We start from the raw sequence: 17,552 nt of genomic DNA on the forward strand, positions 1-17,552 counted from the left end.
CTGCACTCGAGCGTTCGTGGGTCTTCAGTGAGACACGTTGCATTTTCTAATCACAGGGAAAGTTTCCTGTGGAATCGGAATATTTGGTGTGAAGTGATAAATAGAAAATGCCGTTACAGCATGAAAAACCAGCAAACTGAGCGATACATTTGTGTAACAGTGGCGGCAGGACGCTGCCGTACTCATCGCAGCGTTGACGTCTTGTGACATCTAAGGCAGCTGGAAGCATCAGCTGTGTCCCATTTCAGGCTCCGCCTCCTCTGGTGCCCACATTTACAGACCGATTTTACCTGAACTGAGAGCAGACGACTGGCATTTATCCTTCGGTCTTCAGTATCCCACAATCCCTTGTGCCCTGGTCGCGTGTTGGACCTTGTAAGCCCCGCCCCCTCCGTGGAGGCGGAGCCTGAAATGGGACAGAAGTGGCTTTTGTTGCGGCATCTTCACAGGATCAATAACGATAAATTAGAACATAAAAAAGTTGTTCAGTTGAACTTCAAAATAAAAGTCCAGCGGATTGTTTTATTTTGAAGTGAGCTGTCGTTCTCTGTGTGCTTAGTAAAATATTTTAATTTTCAATAAATAAATAAATAAATAAAAGTATTGTCAACATCAGCCTTGAAGCATCGCTGATTGGTCTGTGCGTGGCCGTCCCCATGGCAACATTATCACATGACCCGAACCACACAAAGATCTAGTCTGGTGTGAACTCACAGGATGCTGGAGCTGGTCAAGACCAGATCAGTCCGGTCCTGCGAGGTGGAGTAGGACAAAAAAAAGTCTGACCTGGTCCATCTCAGATCATCGGCTCAGCTTCGGCTGCACAGTACTGATGTGGTTTGGTTGTGGTTTGGTTCTCCTGAGCTCCAGGTTCTGGTTCTCCAGGTTGACTGACGTGGTCCGGATCTGAACTGGTCCTGAGTCTGCACTAGTCCTGGTCTGGTTCAGTCCAGGTTCGTGTCAGTCCAAGAGCTGCTGGACGAAGGAGGACGGAAACAAACCTCTCTGGTCCGGTTCGTCCTCTATGTACCCATGCTACACACACACACACACACACACACACACACACACACACACACATACTTTGTTAATCCTTTTTGACATAAACTCAACTGAAAACTGAAAACAAAGACGATACAGAAAGAGAAAGAATTTCACTTTCACAACTTCAGCCTGAGCGTCTTCAGTTCCCAGATGCTTCCTGAGATGATGTCACACGGCGGTCAACATGTCGCCGCCCACTTTTTTACAAACTGAATAAAGTCGAGCGTCCCAGCTGTTTTTGGTCAGGGTTGTTCTGTCTTCAGTATGTGATTCTGCAGATGTAAAAGACTTCGTACGCTGGATGATGATACGTACCCACCAATCGCTGTCCTCCTGTCCCAGCACCACCAGCACCTGTCCCTCAGAGAAGCTCAGCTCGTCGTGGTGGTCGGCCTGGCAGTCGTACAGCGCCTCGACCCGGCGGCTCGTTGATCCCCGAGGCTGATGGATGTAAGTAAATAACACTGAAAAACTGTAATACTGATAAATATAAATACATGACTTTTTTTTATAAGTAACATGTAATGTGTAGCACATTACTTTAACGACCCAAACTGTGGCTCTTAGAGGGTCTCTGGGCTGCTGACAGCTGTTAGGGAGTTAAAGGTTTCTGAAGAACTCACCAATGATCTACGAGGGAGCGGCTGGGGGGCGGGGCCTCTTCGTTCACTCTCAAAGCTTTGAGAACGATGATTGGTGGGAGACCCGTTGGGCGGGGCTTTACTGGCAGGGTGCAGGATGTGGGAGGAGCTACCGTCACTGTCCGCCCTCCGGAAACCTCAGAGAGAGAAACGAAAATGACCGTTTCAATGTCAAGTTACTTTATGGAATAAAAATTAAAAAAAAGCTTTATGAGGATGTGTTTAAGTGTTCGAATGTTAACATGGACAATCAATCAGTTGACAGATTTCATTGACCATTTCATTCATTTAATTATTGATTCATTATTCAAATATTCATTAACTTTAATTTAACAACTTTTTGAGCAGCTTGTTTTCTTATTTTTATTATTGAGGATTTTTTATGTTTGTAATATTTTTTCTTCTCTAAATTATATATCAAACAATATATAAATGTGCTTTAAAGCAAAAGAAAAAAGGTGGAAAAAAATAAGAATATTGTCAGAATGTCAAAATGTAGAAGAAGTGGCCGGAAATAAAGCAGAACAACTAATCTGCAGATTATCTTCTCAATTAAATCAATTGATTGTTTGGTTTATAAAATTTCAGAAAACATTAAAGAGTTTTCACCAAATTTTCCACCAAAAGGTGGCATCATCTATTTACTATGATGTCACGCCAGGAAATCATGAAGATCAGGAGAACTTTGAGTAATTAAATGTTCTTGCTTGAAACATGATGTAACGATTGACTATCAAAATAGCTGCCAATTAATTTTGTCTTGATCAAATAATCAATTAATTGACTGATCATCACAATGCGATAATACAGAATAAAAAAGATGAAAACATGAACTAATCTGTTGTATAAGTATTCCACTGGTTGAGCTCCAGGGTCAACACAGCGAGCTAACATCTACAAAACAGTCACACATGAGAGATTCATCAGACTCCAAACAGATGAAACAGACGTTTCTGGACAGGAAGTACCTCTGTCGGGTCGTTCAGCCAGCGAGCTGAGAGGAGAAGACGGCCTGGAGACAGACAGACAGACAGACAGACAGACAGACAGACAGACAGGTTATTATTTGTTGTGTAATTCAGCGTCAGTCCACCGGAGGTCAGTACAGTCTCTCAGGCCAGCGGAGGAAGTGTTTTCTCACGCTTCAGCGCACACTGATAAAAATAAACTCCTGACTTAAGTCATGCGTTTCTTCTTCACTTGATTTAAATGTAGCAGACGAACATGTTGTGTATCGTGTCTAACTCGTCATTGAAGCTCTTTAATGTTTCCACTGAGGGAAAGACTCACAGGATGTGAACACAGGATGTTTTTTATGCCTCCGCCTTTCCATCAAATGGAAATATTTTACATCTGCTGCATCATTTTAGACACACTTCCACAAAGTTCAGCCAGACATATTCGGTATTTCTGGAATCTCAGAAGAATTTTAGATACAAATCAAAGCCAAGTTTAGAAAGTTTTACAGTGCAGCCATTTATTTTTTATAAGAAAACATATTAGTTTCAGCATGTTGAAGGAACTACTTCAGTCTGCAGCTGCAATCTGCAGCTTCACCACTAGATGCCACTAAATCCTTCACACTGACCTGTGAGTCTGAGGATGCTCATCCATCCAGGTGATGCTACGTCGAAGTGCTTAAATAAAGAACCTTTCTAAGTTGCCTTTTTAGACAAACTGGACTTTCAAGTCTTATTGTTTAATTTAATGATCTATTTAAACCTTTTCTTTTTAATTCAGTACTTTCAGCAAACTGTTTGGACTTTTCTGCTTGCTGGCTCAAAAGTTTTGACGCACTGCAGCGCTTCAGGTGTTTGTTGACTTTTGTTCAAGTTATTTGAGCTTCAGACTCTTCATGTGCTCAGGACGTGTCGCATGTTTATTAAATTTTGATGTTACACACTTTGTATCACTGCTGCCTTTTGGTTTAATGTAATAAAATGTGAATGTATGTGTAAATTTGACGTGATTGTCACTCAGATACTCACACACACTTCTTAAAGGAGGAGTCTGGACCGCTGTAGATCCTGGGGCTGGTTGGCAACCCGTAATCTACACACACACACACACACACACACACACACACACACACACACACACACACATACACAGAGTTAATAACACAGCATCTCTTTGACAGATTAATTGCAGCGTGTCTCAGTTGTTACCGTGCTTGCTGGACTCAGAGCTGCTCCTCTTGTGTCGGACGGCGATGGGAGGGGGAGGGGTCGACTTTCTGTTTCCTGTCAGGGGGAAGAAGACCTCCCCCTCTTCCTCGTCTTCCTCCCCGGCTCCCTCCCCCCCAGCAGGAGGGGGAGGAGGAGGAACATTGGGAGCTGGAGGACGACAGGAAGTAGAGATGATTAAGAATTTCTGATCCCTGATTTCTGATCTGCTCTTTTTAATTTGCTGTTGGAAACTAAACACCTCCTCCATTTTGACCTGCTGTCTTGAACTACAATCTCTGTAGAACTCGCTCAGTCGGCACAAATTACTGACATTATAGTTCAGGTAAATCCACCCTTCGTCCATTGTTTTTCACCAGGCTTTTACCAGCGACAGAACTTCATTTGTTCACACTCTTTATTATTTCTGTTATTACTGGAAGACAAGCTGTTCTTCATGAACTTCTAGAATAATTCAGATGTAACGATAAAACTCACAACAGTCAGGATCTGAGCTCACCTTTGACCCTCGGGGGCAGTGGAGGTGCAGGGGAGGACGGGGGAGGAGGAGGGGGACTGGAGGCGGAGCCAGAAGGCCGGCTGTGGAGCTCCATCGCCATGGCAAGCCTCCTCCCGACGCTGAGCAGACCTCCTCCGGCTGCTCCAGAGGACGACGGGGTGATGGAGGAGGGGGTGGACTGATTGAAGCTGAAGGGACGCGAGGAGAAGGAGAAGGAGGAGGTGAAGGAGGAGGACGAGGAAGAGGAGAAGCGCTCTTTCTTCACCGGACCGTTCTGAAACAGAGCAGGAGTGAAGTTAGTTCACACAGTTTGATGGCGAGCAGAGTCGCACCACTGAACTAAAATGATTATTAGAATTACAGTCATGGTTTTTCATTAAGCTACATTTTCTTAAATACCAAGACAGAGAACAAAGACTCTGAGAGCAGGAGGAACAAGAGTAAAAGAAAGATGAAGGAAAGCAGCTTTGAGAAGTTCAAACAGAAGTTAAAGTAATGGTTACCTTGTCATCGAAGTCATCGTCGCTGTCGTAGAGATCATCATGGCGAAGCCTCCACTCGTACTCCACATGGACATGATGCTCAAACTGGTTGGACTGGGCCTGCTGCAGCTGCACACACACACACACACACACACACACACACACACACACACACACAGAGTGAGTAACAGTGAGGTTAACACTGACATCATCAGTCACATGTTCGGAGGCGAAGCTGTGACCTCACCAGTGCCTCACAGTCGCCGTGCTTCAGCTTGCGGCTCACGTCCAGAGCGGTCTCTCCTAACTCGTTCTCTGTGGAAAACAGTAAAATGTTACTCAGATGTCGTCAGGGCGACCAGCAGGACGAGCAGCAGGAAGACATTTTTGACTGTTTCAGGGTTAAGACGTGTTTTCAGGGTTTAGGTCACGGGGAGGTGTGTGTGTGTGTGTGTGTGTGTGTGTGTGTGTGTGTGTGTGTGTGTGTATTACTGATGTGCATGTTGGCCCTGGCCCTCAGCAGCAGTCTCACACAGTCGCTCTTGTTGTGCAGACAGCTGTAGTGCAGCGCCGTGTTTCCCGCTGACGTCTGCACGTCCACGTTGGAGCTGAGGACGGACAAAACGAACACACACGCAGGTAAACACACAGGTGGACACACGAACACACACTGAGGTGACATCACTCTTAAACTTTGTCAGAGCAGACCGACCAGTTCTGAGCCAGGAAGTCCAGGATGTGCAGCGACGTCCTGTCAGCCAATAGGACGGCTAGATGGAGCGCTGTCTCCCCTTTCTCCTGTTGGCATGATTGTGTGTCTCAGTCTCAGTATTAATGATTACACACAGAAGGATTCACAGATGTATTTTAGGATGTATTCCACGGGGAATTATCTGTAGCCAATCAGATGGCTCCGTCTGTTTCAGCCAATCAGTTGTTACTATGTGTATACCTGTCTGTGTGCGTATGCGTGCATGTACCTGTATGTGTGTACCTTGGTGTCCCTGCGTCTACCTGTATACATGTGTACCTGTATGTTTGTACTTTTGTGTACCTGTGTGTACCTGTATGTGCGTGTGCAGCGGCTGGCTCAGCTCCGTCCTCTGAGCGTACAGCTGGATCAGACTGTAGATGTCGCAGCTCTTGGTCGCCTCCTGCAGGCCGAGTCGCTGCGCTGCAGTTGAGCTGTGGCTCCGCCTCACAAAATGAACGTCCTGATATTTTGAAAGGATGAAGTCTTTACGCTCTGCCCTGCACGCGCACGCACACACACACACACACACACACACACACACACACACACACAAATATCAGATTCATTAAAAAAAAAAAAACTATTTTTATTAGAATAACGTATAACTGCGCATGTGTGTGTGTGTTTGTGTGTGTGTGTGTGTGTGTGTGTGTGTGTGTGTGTGTGTGTGTGTGTGTGTGCATGTCTCACATGTGGCTGTGCTGGGAGGGCTTCAGTGAGGGACTCAGCAGGTTCGCCTCCAGTATTTCATTAAAACCAGCGTTACCAACATTTCTAGCCAGCTGGGAGAGAGAACGGACAGAAGTGACCACCTGCACTCTGGTCCAGCAGAAAGTCACTTATAAAACAAAGTTACAGCCATGTGAAAAAGTGAATGTAAGGTCTGAAATTAACCTCATTATTCTGACCACACAGTGAGAACAGACTGAAGAAACTACTGCGAACAGGACAAACCTACCAGCAGGTCTGAGGTCCCCAGACTGTCCAGACTCAGAGACTGGATCCTGGAGACGTGGACGCCCATCTCTCTATGGATCCCTGAGCACTCGATACAAGTCAGGATACCCAGGTTGGTCGAGAGCCATCCAGGATCTACAGAGAGAGAGAGAGAGAGAGAGAGAGAGAGAGAGAGAGAGAGAGAGAGAGAGAGAGAGAGAGAGAGATGAATTTCACTGACAGAAAGAATGCATCTAATCAGGACTAATGATTAGTGTCATTATCAAACAAATTTCCTTTTATTTACTCGTTTAATCATTTGGTTTATTAGACATAAAAACTGAAGTCTTCAACAATTAATCCATCACTTTCTGTTAAATGCCATAATCAATAATCCAACTCCACTGTGTATCTGATGACGTTTGTTATTGTGTTTATTTTATTTGTCGCCTGATTGTTGGTCTCTCTTGACACAACCTGGTGAAATAAAGTTTCTCCTGGAGCTGGAACGTTCATGTTTGGTTGAAGGAGGGTGGAGATGAGGTGGAGTGAGAAGACAACATGCACTGATTGATTGATTGATTGATTGATTGACTGACAGAGGTTACCTGGAGCTCCACAGTCACAGCAGTTGTTGTTTCCTGGCATCCGTCTGATGTCATCAGTGATGGCCCGAGTCAGATCCTCCACGCTGCTCTCCCCACCTCCTCCTCCTCCTCTCCTCCCCCCGTCCAGAGCAACGCTCAGCGCCTCCTGCTTACTGTTACTGAGCACCGAGATCCAGCTGAACACACACACACAGATAAACACACAGACACACACACACATTTAATACGTTTAATTCTTATGTTAATCAACATAAATACAGGGCGACGCCGGTATGAGACGAGATCAGCAGCTGGTCAGAATAAAGTTTGTTTTGACTCACGCCACACATTCAGCTTCGTCCTCAGCCAGGAAGTGGTAGGTCCGATTATCTGGAGAACAAAGTGTCTGTTATACACGATACAATTACTGTGTATACATATACAAACACACACACGCACACACACACCCCGGTTTTATTATTTTCTATCTGTATCATGTCCCTGTGTGTGTGTGTGTGTTCTTGTACTTGCTACATAGTGAGGACCAAGTATTTAACCAACAGAGTGAGGACAGTTTTGGAAAGTGAGGACATTTTGGCTGATCCTCACAACTTCAAAGGGGTTGATGGTTAAGGCTTGTTTTTAAGGGTGATGTTAGGCTCAGGCTTGGGGTTAGGCTGTGATGTGATGGTGATGTGATGTAGTTGTGATGGTTAAGGTTCGGGTAAGGGGCTAAGAAATGCATTACATGAATTAGCGTCCTCACAAGTACAAGTATGTACGTGTTTGTGTGTCTTACGAGAGATGAGGTCGAAGCATTTCTTGTCTTCCACGCTGGGTTTAACTTGACAGGTGAGCAGGTTGAGTCTGGTTGGAGGTTTGTTAGGCTGAGAGAGAGAAGAGGGTGTGATCAGTATCAGTCAATCAGATCTTTATTTGTATGACACCTTTCATCAAGACTCATGCAGGTTACAGTGTTTTACAGGTGACTAACAAACTGGGACGAGGAATAAATTAATAAAAAGATTTGTAGAAAAAACTACTAGAGATTAATGTTTATCAAATATAGACATGAGATTAAAATGTAATAAAAATAAACAATAAAAGATTAAAATTAAAAAAGGTCATAAATAGAGAAGTCAGTCAATAATAATTACAGCTTTGATCTGGTTTAATCTAACAGCTCACTGTTCTAATGTGAAGCAGCAGCAGTAGGAAATGCTGAATAACATAACTGACAGTGAGCCTCTAACAATCAAAACTACTGCACTGAGAGGTGATTCCTGAGTGTAAATACACTGAACAGTTATTGTATACTGTAAAAAAAAAGTGCAACAGAAATTAAATAACATGTTTCTCTCTGCTACAGCTTAAAGATCTGCTCCATAAATTACTTATCCTGTGTTTAGAAATTTTGTTTCTAGGAATCAGGCAGCCACATTTTCCTCCTCTTTTCATTATTATTATTAGTATTATTGATTTTTTTTTGGTTCATGATGGCGCCCTCTCCTTTTTCATTAATTGGACTGATGTTCAGGTATATCTGTTCACGTAGACGAAGACCTTGTTTTGATCCAGGTGATCAACTCTTGTATGAAGCAGTAACGTCAGTGTTCTTTCATTCACAACGCAAGAGACAAAACAACAACAACAACAACAACAAGACATGTTAGTTTTCTGATAAACTCTGCTTCTTATCTCACTAACAAACATGAGCACACGTCCCAAACAAACATTCATCAGGAAATCTCAAACACACACACACACACACACACAGGTGAACTCACAGTAGCGTGGGCGATGGTCAGGTAACAGTTGTGAACTGAACATTTCCTCTTCTGCCACATTTTCCTCAACCTGAAACGCACACAGACACAGTTTCACACTGAGGGTCAGTGTCCAGCGTTTCAGTGTGTTTGTTCGTGTGTGTGTGTGTGTGTGTGTGTGTGTGTGTGTGTGTGTGTGTGTGTGTTTACCCGTCACTCTTCTTGTAGAGGAACCCTGTCCTCTCTGTCCCGTACTGTTTGTCTCCCAGCAGCTGATGCATACTGTACACCTGCTTTGGTAAAGAGTCCTACACACACACACACACACACACACACACACACACACACACACACACACATGAATGACCTGTTGAACACTATCATAATGTTGCTCAGCGTCGGCGTTTGTGTCTCTGACCTGCTCTGTGTGGACGACCGGCCTCAGCTGATCTCTGAGAGACACGAGCTGCTTCTTCTCCTCCTCCTGACGCTGCTTCACCTGCAGACACACCACAGCTCACCTGAGTCCTGTTCTCCAGATGTGGCTGAACTCATCCAGACCAACATGCTGCTGTTTTCATCATTCAAGCACAGTGAGAGGGTTTATTTTCTTAAGCTTACATCAATTTATTTTGAAGAGCAGTGTGCTCTTATTTTGAAATAAAGGCAAAATGTGAAGAGAGTTGAAACTATGATAAGCTCTCATATGATTGGCTGAGTGGAGAAAGAAGCACTTTTACTTAAGTAAAAGTAGTAATACGACAGTGTAGAAATACTTCCTACAAGTAAAAGTCCTGCATTCAAACTTTTACTTCAGCAAAGATACAGAAGTATTACCATCAAAACATACTTAAAGTACTTTATGCAGAATGTCCCATTTCAGACTAACATATTAATACTGATTTCTAATTATTGATGCATTAATGTGATCATTACTTTAATGTACTGCTGGTAAAGGTGGGGATTATTTTTCCCAATATATGCTGCTTAACCAAGAGATCAATTAACTTTTATCTTTAATCAAACACCATCATTTATTTGTTGACTTTCTTTTGAATTATTAACTTGACTCTGTGAAGTAATGAGATCAAAGGTGGAGTAAACAGAATATTTGCCTCTGAATTTTAAAAGAAGTATAAAGTACCATGAAACGGAAATAACTCAAGCAAAGTTCAAGTACCTCAAAACTGTACTTAAGTGCAGTACTTGAGTGGATGTACTTGAACATCAGGAAAAAAAAAAATCTGGCAAAACACAACTGCGACAGTCTGCTAGCACCCCCTGTTAGCTGCAGTGTTCATTACAGACATGATATTAAAGCGCACAGCTGTTACTCGTCGTACCGTCGTCAGGACTCCGTTCAGCTCCTCCATGTACTGCTTCAACCTCTGAGTGGTGGAAACACACTCCTGCAGGAAACTGCACACACACGCGCACGCACACGCACAGTAAATACAACGGTGTCAGTTTACCGCATGTAGGCTTGTTGGTGCGTGTGGACGTGCATTATGAACGATGAATCATGAACCTGTTCACACAGTCAGATTGTGGGGATTGTGTGTGTGCTCTTACTTGTTGTGGCTGTGGTAGTGTTTGATGAGGTTCTGCAGCAGGTCGACTCCTCTCTTTGTCTTTATCTCATTGACCTTAATCAGATACTGAGAGACAGAGAGACGGAGGAGTCCTTTTATTGGACAAGCAGACGGAGACACACTTTGTGATGGACATGCTTTTAACAGAATAGTTAAGGTGCAGCAGAGGGAGGAGGGGAAGAGTCTGAGGAAGATCAGGAGGAGCAGGGGGAGGAGAAAGAGAAGCAGGTGGAGCAGTAGGAAGAAGAAGAAGAAGAAGAAGGGGAAGAAGACTGAGGAGGTAAAGGTGAAGGCGGGAGGAGGACGGACCACTTACTTCACACATGTTCAGTTGGAAGGAGCGTCTCTCCTTCTCGAGCTCCTCTGCAATCTCTCCTCCGCTCACCTCGTTCCTCACCATCCCATACTGACGAGCTAACTCCCTCTTCTCCTTCTCCACCTGCTTACTGCACACACATGCACACACACACACACACACGGTCAGATGTTGAAAACAGAATGAACTCCACCACTTGTTAACCATCGATGCGTTCGTGAGCCCAGCTCGTCTTCCCATTGAAGTCTGAGGGGATGTATGCAGCTACACGAACTGTCTCATATAAAATAGATGTTACATGCTTCACAAGGATCAGTCTGCATGAATCCATCTATCCAACTGTTCCATGGTGCCTCAAGAGGCAGAGAGATGTATTTTCCATCAAAACTCTTAAAACTCCTATAAAAAGACGACAGCGGGAGCGCTCGTCCGTGTGCGTCGAGTTCTAATTACTACTGAAGTACTCAAAACTCCAGTGGAGGAAGTATCCGGACGTCTGTCAGAGGACTCCAGCAGTCATATTCAGGTTTCTCAAAACCCGGACAAGAACCTATCCAGGTTTCTGAAACCGTGCTGATGATATTTACAGGCACAAACACACAACCAGGGTATTTGAAAAAGGGTAATAATACTGTACTTAATGTACTAAAGATAAGATTCAGTGTGATCATTACTCACAATCTGCTCTCATAGTCCCTCCATGCTCTGTCAAAGGGCTTCTTCAGATCCTACAAAGAGACAGTCAGAGAGCCAGAGGAGGAAATTTTACATCCACGGTGCTGATGAGGCTGTAAACACTTAAATTAGGGTCATTAAGTTTACCGAGGAGGAGGAACTCTTTCTCTCCTGCACTCTCAGATCCAACATCCGATCATTACCATGAACTTTAATGAGAACGGTCAGGTGACAGACAGCGCCACCATGAGGCCACGAGGAGCAGAAACGATAATGATGACTGTGGTGAAATGTGCGTCAGAGCAGTTTATATTTATCATCCAGGTGATGTGAAAACAGTGAGTAAAGATAAAGTCCTCACCCCCTTCACCTCCCTCAGGTCTCCTTTAACCAGAGAGTCCAGGAAGAAGTTGATGTTGTGGAGCATGCTCTTTAACTGCACACACACACACACACACACACACACACACACACACACACACACACACACACAGTGGTCATCTTTGTTTGAGAAAAAAACTCCATTTGAAAGGCATCATGGGCAATAATCTAACACTTCACATGAACGTGAACAACAGTAAGATGACGACGACTTTCATTTTTAAAATGCTGCACATCTCCCTGAAAATACAATTAAATTAACTTCCACTGTCGAAATTAATAAGTGTGGCAGGGGAAACACCCAGCATCTCGTACATTCGTTGATGGTAATGGGTGCTGAGGAGACAAACAACCTCATTCAGTTGGCTTGTAATCAGAAGTTTCCCAAATGGAGTTTGGAACGGACCAGTTAAGACCCAATTGGTTTGTAATCAGATGTTTTTCCTGATGGAGTTTGGAAGGAAGCAGTCAAGTAATAAAATTTTGTTGGTTGTTTGATAATCAGAGTTTTTCCAATAAGAGTTCGGGATGGAGCCATTATGCAGAATCATAGATTTTTAATTAGAGGGTTTTCAGTTTAGTTTCAAAAGATCCGGTCAGGAACAAATCACAGAAAAGACAAGTTAAAAGCCAAATGATCTTAAATCAGAGGTTTTTCTAGTGGAGGTTTTGCATGCAACTGCTACGCTCCATCTGGTTTTAACTCAAAGTTTTCTCAGTGGAGTTTGGAATGAACCAGTGAAGCTATCTGATGTTTTTAATGAAATGGTTTTTCAGTGGAGTTTAGAAGGGATTGGCTAAGACTCAGTTTGTAATCAAAGTTTCTTGTTTTTGAGTTTGGGATGAACCACCACTGGAGTTTGGACTGGATCAGTATCATGCCAACTGCAACTTTTAAACAGACGGTTTCTCAAGGGAGTTTGGAATGGTGCAGGTGTTGTGACCTCTGACCTCTGTGACATCATACTGCTGTCACTGATGACTCACCAGGTTCTTCATCGGAGAGAGGAGCTCTTTAGAAAAGTCGGCCAGTCGGCAGAAGGCCGAGCCGACCTCCGTCTCTCCGTTTGAGTGACAGTTGACTGACAGCTTCTCCATCGCGTTTATGTACTGCTCCAGGTGAGACACGTGGTCTGACAGAGGGAAGCACTGTTAGCACAGGAAGTAAGGTGTGTGTGTGTGTGTGTGTGTGTGTGTGTGTGTGTGTGTGTACCTTGTCCTGATGTGTATTTGGCTTTAGCAGCTTTCTTCATCTTCTGCAACACCAAACGGTCACTGTCCAGAACCTGAACACACACACACAGTCTCATTCACAGTATGTGAATCTGCTGAATGTGTGTGTGTGGGTGTGTGTGTGTGTGTGTGTGTGTGTGTGTGTGTGTGTGTGTGTATGTGTGTGTGGGGCAGAGAGGCACCAATTCACCTGCTGACTCAACACGCACACAGAGGACGAGCTTTGTTCTCTGACAACAGGCAGCTACATTCCTGTGTGAGTCTCATCAGTCTGAATCTCCACACGAAGCAGCTGAAGTCAGACGTTTTAAACTGAAGCTCAGTCCGACGTCGAGTTGGTTAATTAATACGATGACGATCACGATGTAAATATGTCTCTCCTCACACATTTTGCCTCCCAGTTTCTACTGGGATGTCATAGTAGGAAAAGCACCCATGTTTCTAACAACATTAACTGTGTCTCTGTTGTATTGAAGTTTCCTGTAAAGCCATGACATCATACAGAACACCAGGACCCTGAAACTACAGCAGCGAAATGGAACTCAGCCATCATTAATGTCATTATTTACACACATGCTTTTCCTACAGTGACATGTCAAAATGCTGTTATTGGCAATGTTAAAAATAAATGATCAGGACTGATTTATTCAGATTTTTATGTGATGAAGTATTTAGCTTTGTTGTTGTCGTCATTGATCTCTTTCTATTTTATCCACAAACAGTTTCTGCTTTCAAACACCTTCATTCATCAGTCGTGTGTTCATTTCTGTGAGTAAAATCTGATTTATCAGCTCCCCAAGGATCAACAAAGCTGCAGTGGTACGTAGCTGCAAAGGCAGGTTAACAAATTCCTACATTAGATTAGAAATAAAAACAGATTATTTAAAACACACCTGGTTTAGTTATGGTTACTTCTGGAGCTCAAAGATGCAGAAAAATAAGACAAAGTTGACGCATTAGTGGCTGATCAACAATAGTTGACCCTCATGCTGACATGGCTGACAGCAGAGTTGGGGTTTGTGTGTTTTTGGGGGCGTCTCTGTATGTAAATGAGTCTTCACATGCACAAGCGAACAGGTGAGATGTACTATTGTTCACCACCTGTTTGATAAAAAGCAGCTTTCCTGCTTTTTCCAACCTGTTCACATGTGCTTTGGGATCAGTGTGCAGGCTGCAGATTAACTCATATACTCATTCATAATCATCTCTCTGGCTCCTCCTCATTACCACAAAATAACAATGAATACTAATGAGGATTTATCTGTTGCCGCGGTAACATATGCAGACTCCGTTGGGGGTATAAAGAGGGCGGGGGGGGGGGGGCAACTTGAGTCGCTGTTTTTCAGGCCAGTCGAGGATCTGAAGTCTTCGGGTCAATGACTCCACTGACCGACAGAGTGTGTGTGTGTGTGTACGTGTGTGTGTGTGTTTGATTGACGCTCGCTGGTCTTAAGGGCCCCTCACCCAAACACACACAGAAACAGACATCACACAGCAGCAGAGCAACTTCACAGCTACACAAACGCTTCATAACGTTTAGTCAATTCATTGATTTGCTGATGGACAGAAAATTTTTTTAGTTAATCAATTCATCGTTGGACTTTTGGTCGGAAAAAACAAGACATTTACAGACGTGGACTCTGGTGAGACTGGATTAACCCGCAAGGACCCCCGAGGCAAAAATGAGCCATCATCAATCTCAGAGTAGGAAGTTGGTTCGTAGTGGGAAAAAGTGAGTGACACAAAATATCCTTTTCAGCAGTGATCGATCAAACACGGGATGGTTGGGCTCAGAGACTGAGACTCTTTGAGGCGTCCAAAGAGAAGCATAAAAACCTTCATCATGCTTCTGTTGTTGGGACTGTAAACTTTGGACTGCAGCTTCTCAGTGAACATTTTGTGTTTATTAAAAATGTTTCGTCATTATGTCGTGGAAAAAAATTTCTTTAATCACGAATTTGCTGATGCAAATTGGAAGAATATACATGTTATTTCTGAAAATGCTCATGACTGCATTGATTTGAACCTACACTACCGATGTACACAGAGATGGGGGGTTAATGGGGGCCCAGCAGCTCATATTTGCCCCGGGGGCCCCAAAGATAACTCCGGCCCTGAATATAGAGTAGAGGAAACAAACAGGACTGGCTTTCTCATTCATCTGGCGGAAGACACCTCCCACATGATCGTAGTACATTTCCAGTCCCCTGTTAGTATTAAGACTGATTACTACCACTAGTACTACTACTAGTACCACACTATTACCACCCTCTGTGTCAGCACTGACCTCCTCCAGCAGGTAGACGGTGTTCCTGCAGCTGATCATCTTGGAGGTGAAGGAGGAGGTTGTCGGGGAGCTCCAGTCCTCCTGAACCTCCTCCAAGAAGTCGGGCACTGACATGCACTCCGGCATTGTGCTCCTCAGCCCGGGACACACCGGGACCACCCGGGACAGGACCGGAGCAGACTAACAGAGTCCGGGGCTGACAGATCAATTCCACACAAAAGGCTGAGGAAACCAGGCGGAACCTTAAAGCCGCCCCCCGGAAAACAATTATGATAAATAATAAAATGATATGAAAAACAGTTTAAGGTGAAATAATCCCATCAGCGGTGTTTCTGCACTCCCACAGTCCCGTGAAGGCAAACTAGCATTAAGAGGCAGATAAAGGCGTTAATTAAAGACCTGCTCCGGTGAGTCCTCCGTCACTGAGACTTCACTGCGAGCCGCAGCATCAGACGCTTCTTCCTGCAAACAAAAGGTGATTAAATCCAGCAGGACACAAATCCGACCGGCGCGGATCCAACACAAACCCCGAGAAATTAAAACGCTCCCGGATCATTAGCGTGTTAAAGCCAGCGAGTCTCTCTCCAGCGGAGCTGCTTCATTCAGAGAAAAACCCTCAAACCCGCCCCGGGTCTCCGTGCGTGAACCGGCTGACAAAGAGCGGAGAGTCTGAGCGCAGAACCGGACCTCCCGGACACCGGGACCGGGTTTAGATGAGGCAATCAAACCGGTCTCTGCTCCCCGCTCCAGGAACAGCTTCATGTCTTTTCATCATCAGCTGATTTTTTTTTTCTGCTTTTGCTTCTTTATTCAACCCGCATGGAGAATGGAGAGGCGCGTTCACGGTGACGGCGGCGGGGCTGTGTGCCGCGGCCGCGCGCACTGCTGACCGAGAACTGAGGTGGATTGAACATCCCATTACACCATGGCTGCCCAAAGCCTGTCAAAGCTGCTGAAAATGAGTTCAAAGACGTTAAAAATGTAGTTTGTATTCTCCCTAACCACCTTAATAACAATATTTTTATAATTATTTTACTTGAAAATTACCTTAATCTGAAAATCTCTATGGTTTTATTGAGAGACTTGTTTTTTCTATGAAAGAGCAAAACTTTCTACCTTCGAGCTAAATGCTAACATCAGCATGCTGACATACTCACAATGACAATGCTAACATGCTGATGTTTCACAGGTATCATGTTTACCTTCTTACTTTAGCGTGTTAGCGTGCTAACATTTGCTAATTAGCAACAACTACAAGCATAGCTAAGGCTGATGGGATGTCAGCTTTGCAGATTTTTTGGACATAAATCAGCCCAACAATGCTGCTAGACAGTCGCCACAGTTCACCCTGAGGGAGGCGTAAATGTCTGGACCAAATTTCACAGCAATTCTTCCAAAAGTTGTTGAGACATTTTACAGAAAACCACCAATGCAAACCTCATGGTGGCGCTAGAACAAAAGTCAGGGAATCACCAAAGTCAGTGAGGTTCATCCTGCAAGGAACATGAACATCTGTACAAATTTCACAAAAATTCCATCCGATAGTCGAGATATTTCAGTCTGAACCAAAGTGGTGGGCGGACTGACTGACAGACTCTCGACCGACCAACTGACTGACTGACCGACCCATTAGCGTTCTGTAACATAACTGTGTTGTCTGACAGCCGCTGAAATATTTTTGGCACCAACTGAACTCATACTTGTCTTCTGACATCATTTCCTTTCCAGTCTCTGAGGCATCAAGCCAATGTTTGCTCCAACTGAGGAAACAATCACAGCGAGTGTATGTAAATAAACCATTTCTAACTTCCTTTTGATCAGCCTGAAAATCAAGAGCACAGTTTGATTAACGTCTATCAGGCTCTCTGTGTGTGATGTTTTGGTCAACAAGTTATTACAGCATTAACACTGACCTCATCCGTACAGCATACAGTATATATTTTCTAAATATCTACATCCAGTTTGTTATTACTATTGGTGCTGAAAACAGACCTCCGCAGCTCCTAATATCTCCTTGAGGCTAACAGCTCAAGGCTACATTAGCCGCTACTGGCATAACACACCCAAATCTCTGATGGTTGAGTTGCATCGAGGATATGGTTTTAAGACATTAAATCCAGTAACACAAGTTAATTTAAACTAAAATATTACAAATTAATAAAAGAAGTTGATA

At 44.0% G+C, this 17,552-nt stretch overlaps 1 protein-coding gene across 1 annotated transcript; it reads right to left on the reverse strand.

Annotated features, from left to right (window-relative positions):
* Positions 1-825: 825 nt before the first annotated feature.
* On the reverse strand, positions 826-15,728 carry unm_sa1614 (un-named sa1614). The gene is made up of 28 exons (XM_076747601.1): positions 15,380-15,728; positions 13,073-13,145; positions 12,847-12,992; positions 11,840-11,914; positions 11,482-11,531; positions 10,804-10,933; positions 10,468-10,553; positions 10,239-10,314; positions 9,314-9,394; positions 9,106-9,203; positions 8,917-8,986; positions 7,929-8,016; positions 7,471-7,519; positions 7,151-7,326; positions 6,565-6,698; positions 6,297-6,388; positions 5,917-6,103; positions 5,565-5,650; positions 5,345-5,460; positions 5,100-5,167; positions 4,874-4,981; positions 4,371-4,644; positions 3,854-4,021; positions 3,674-3,737; positions 2,654-2,697; positions 1,668-1,822; positions 1,360-1,485; positions 826-1,035 (listed from the first exon to the last, which is right to left on the reverse strand). The coding sequence occupies exons 1-28, from the start codon at positions 15,503-15,505 to the stop codon at positions 961-963; spliced, it is 3,021 nt and encodes a 1,006-aa protein (XP_076603716.1). The 5' UTR covers positions 15,506-15,728; the 3' UTR covers positions 826-960.
* Positions 15,729-17,552: the final 1,824 nt, after the last annotated feature.

The sequence above is a fragment of the Chaetodon auriga genome, chromosome 2 (genome assembly GCF_051107435.1).
Source record: "Chaetodon auriga isolate fChaAug3 chromosome 2, fChaAug3.hap1, whole genome shotgun sequence".
NCBI classification, from domain to species: domain Eukaryota; kingdom Metazoa; phylum Chordata; class Actinopteri; order Chaetodontiformes; family Chaetodontidae; genus Chaetodon; species Chaetodon auriga.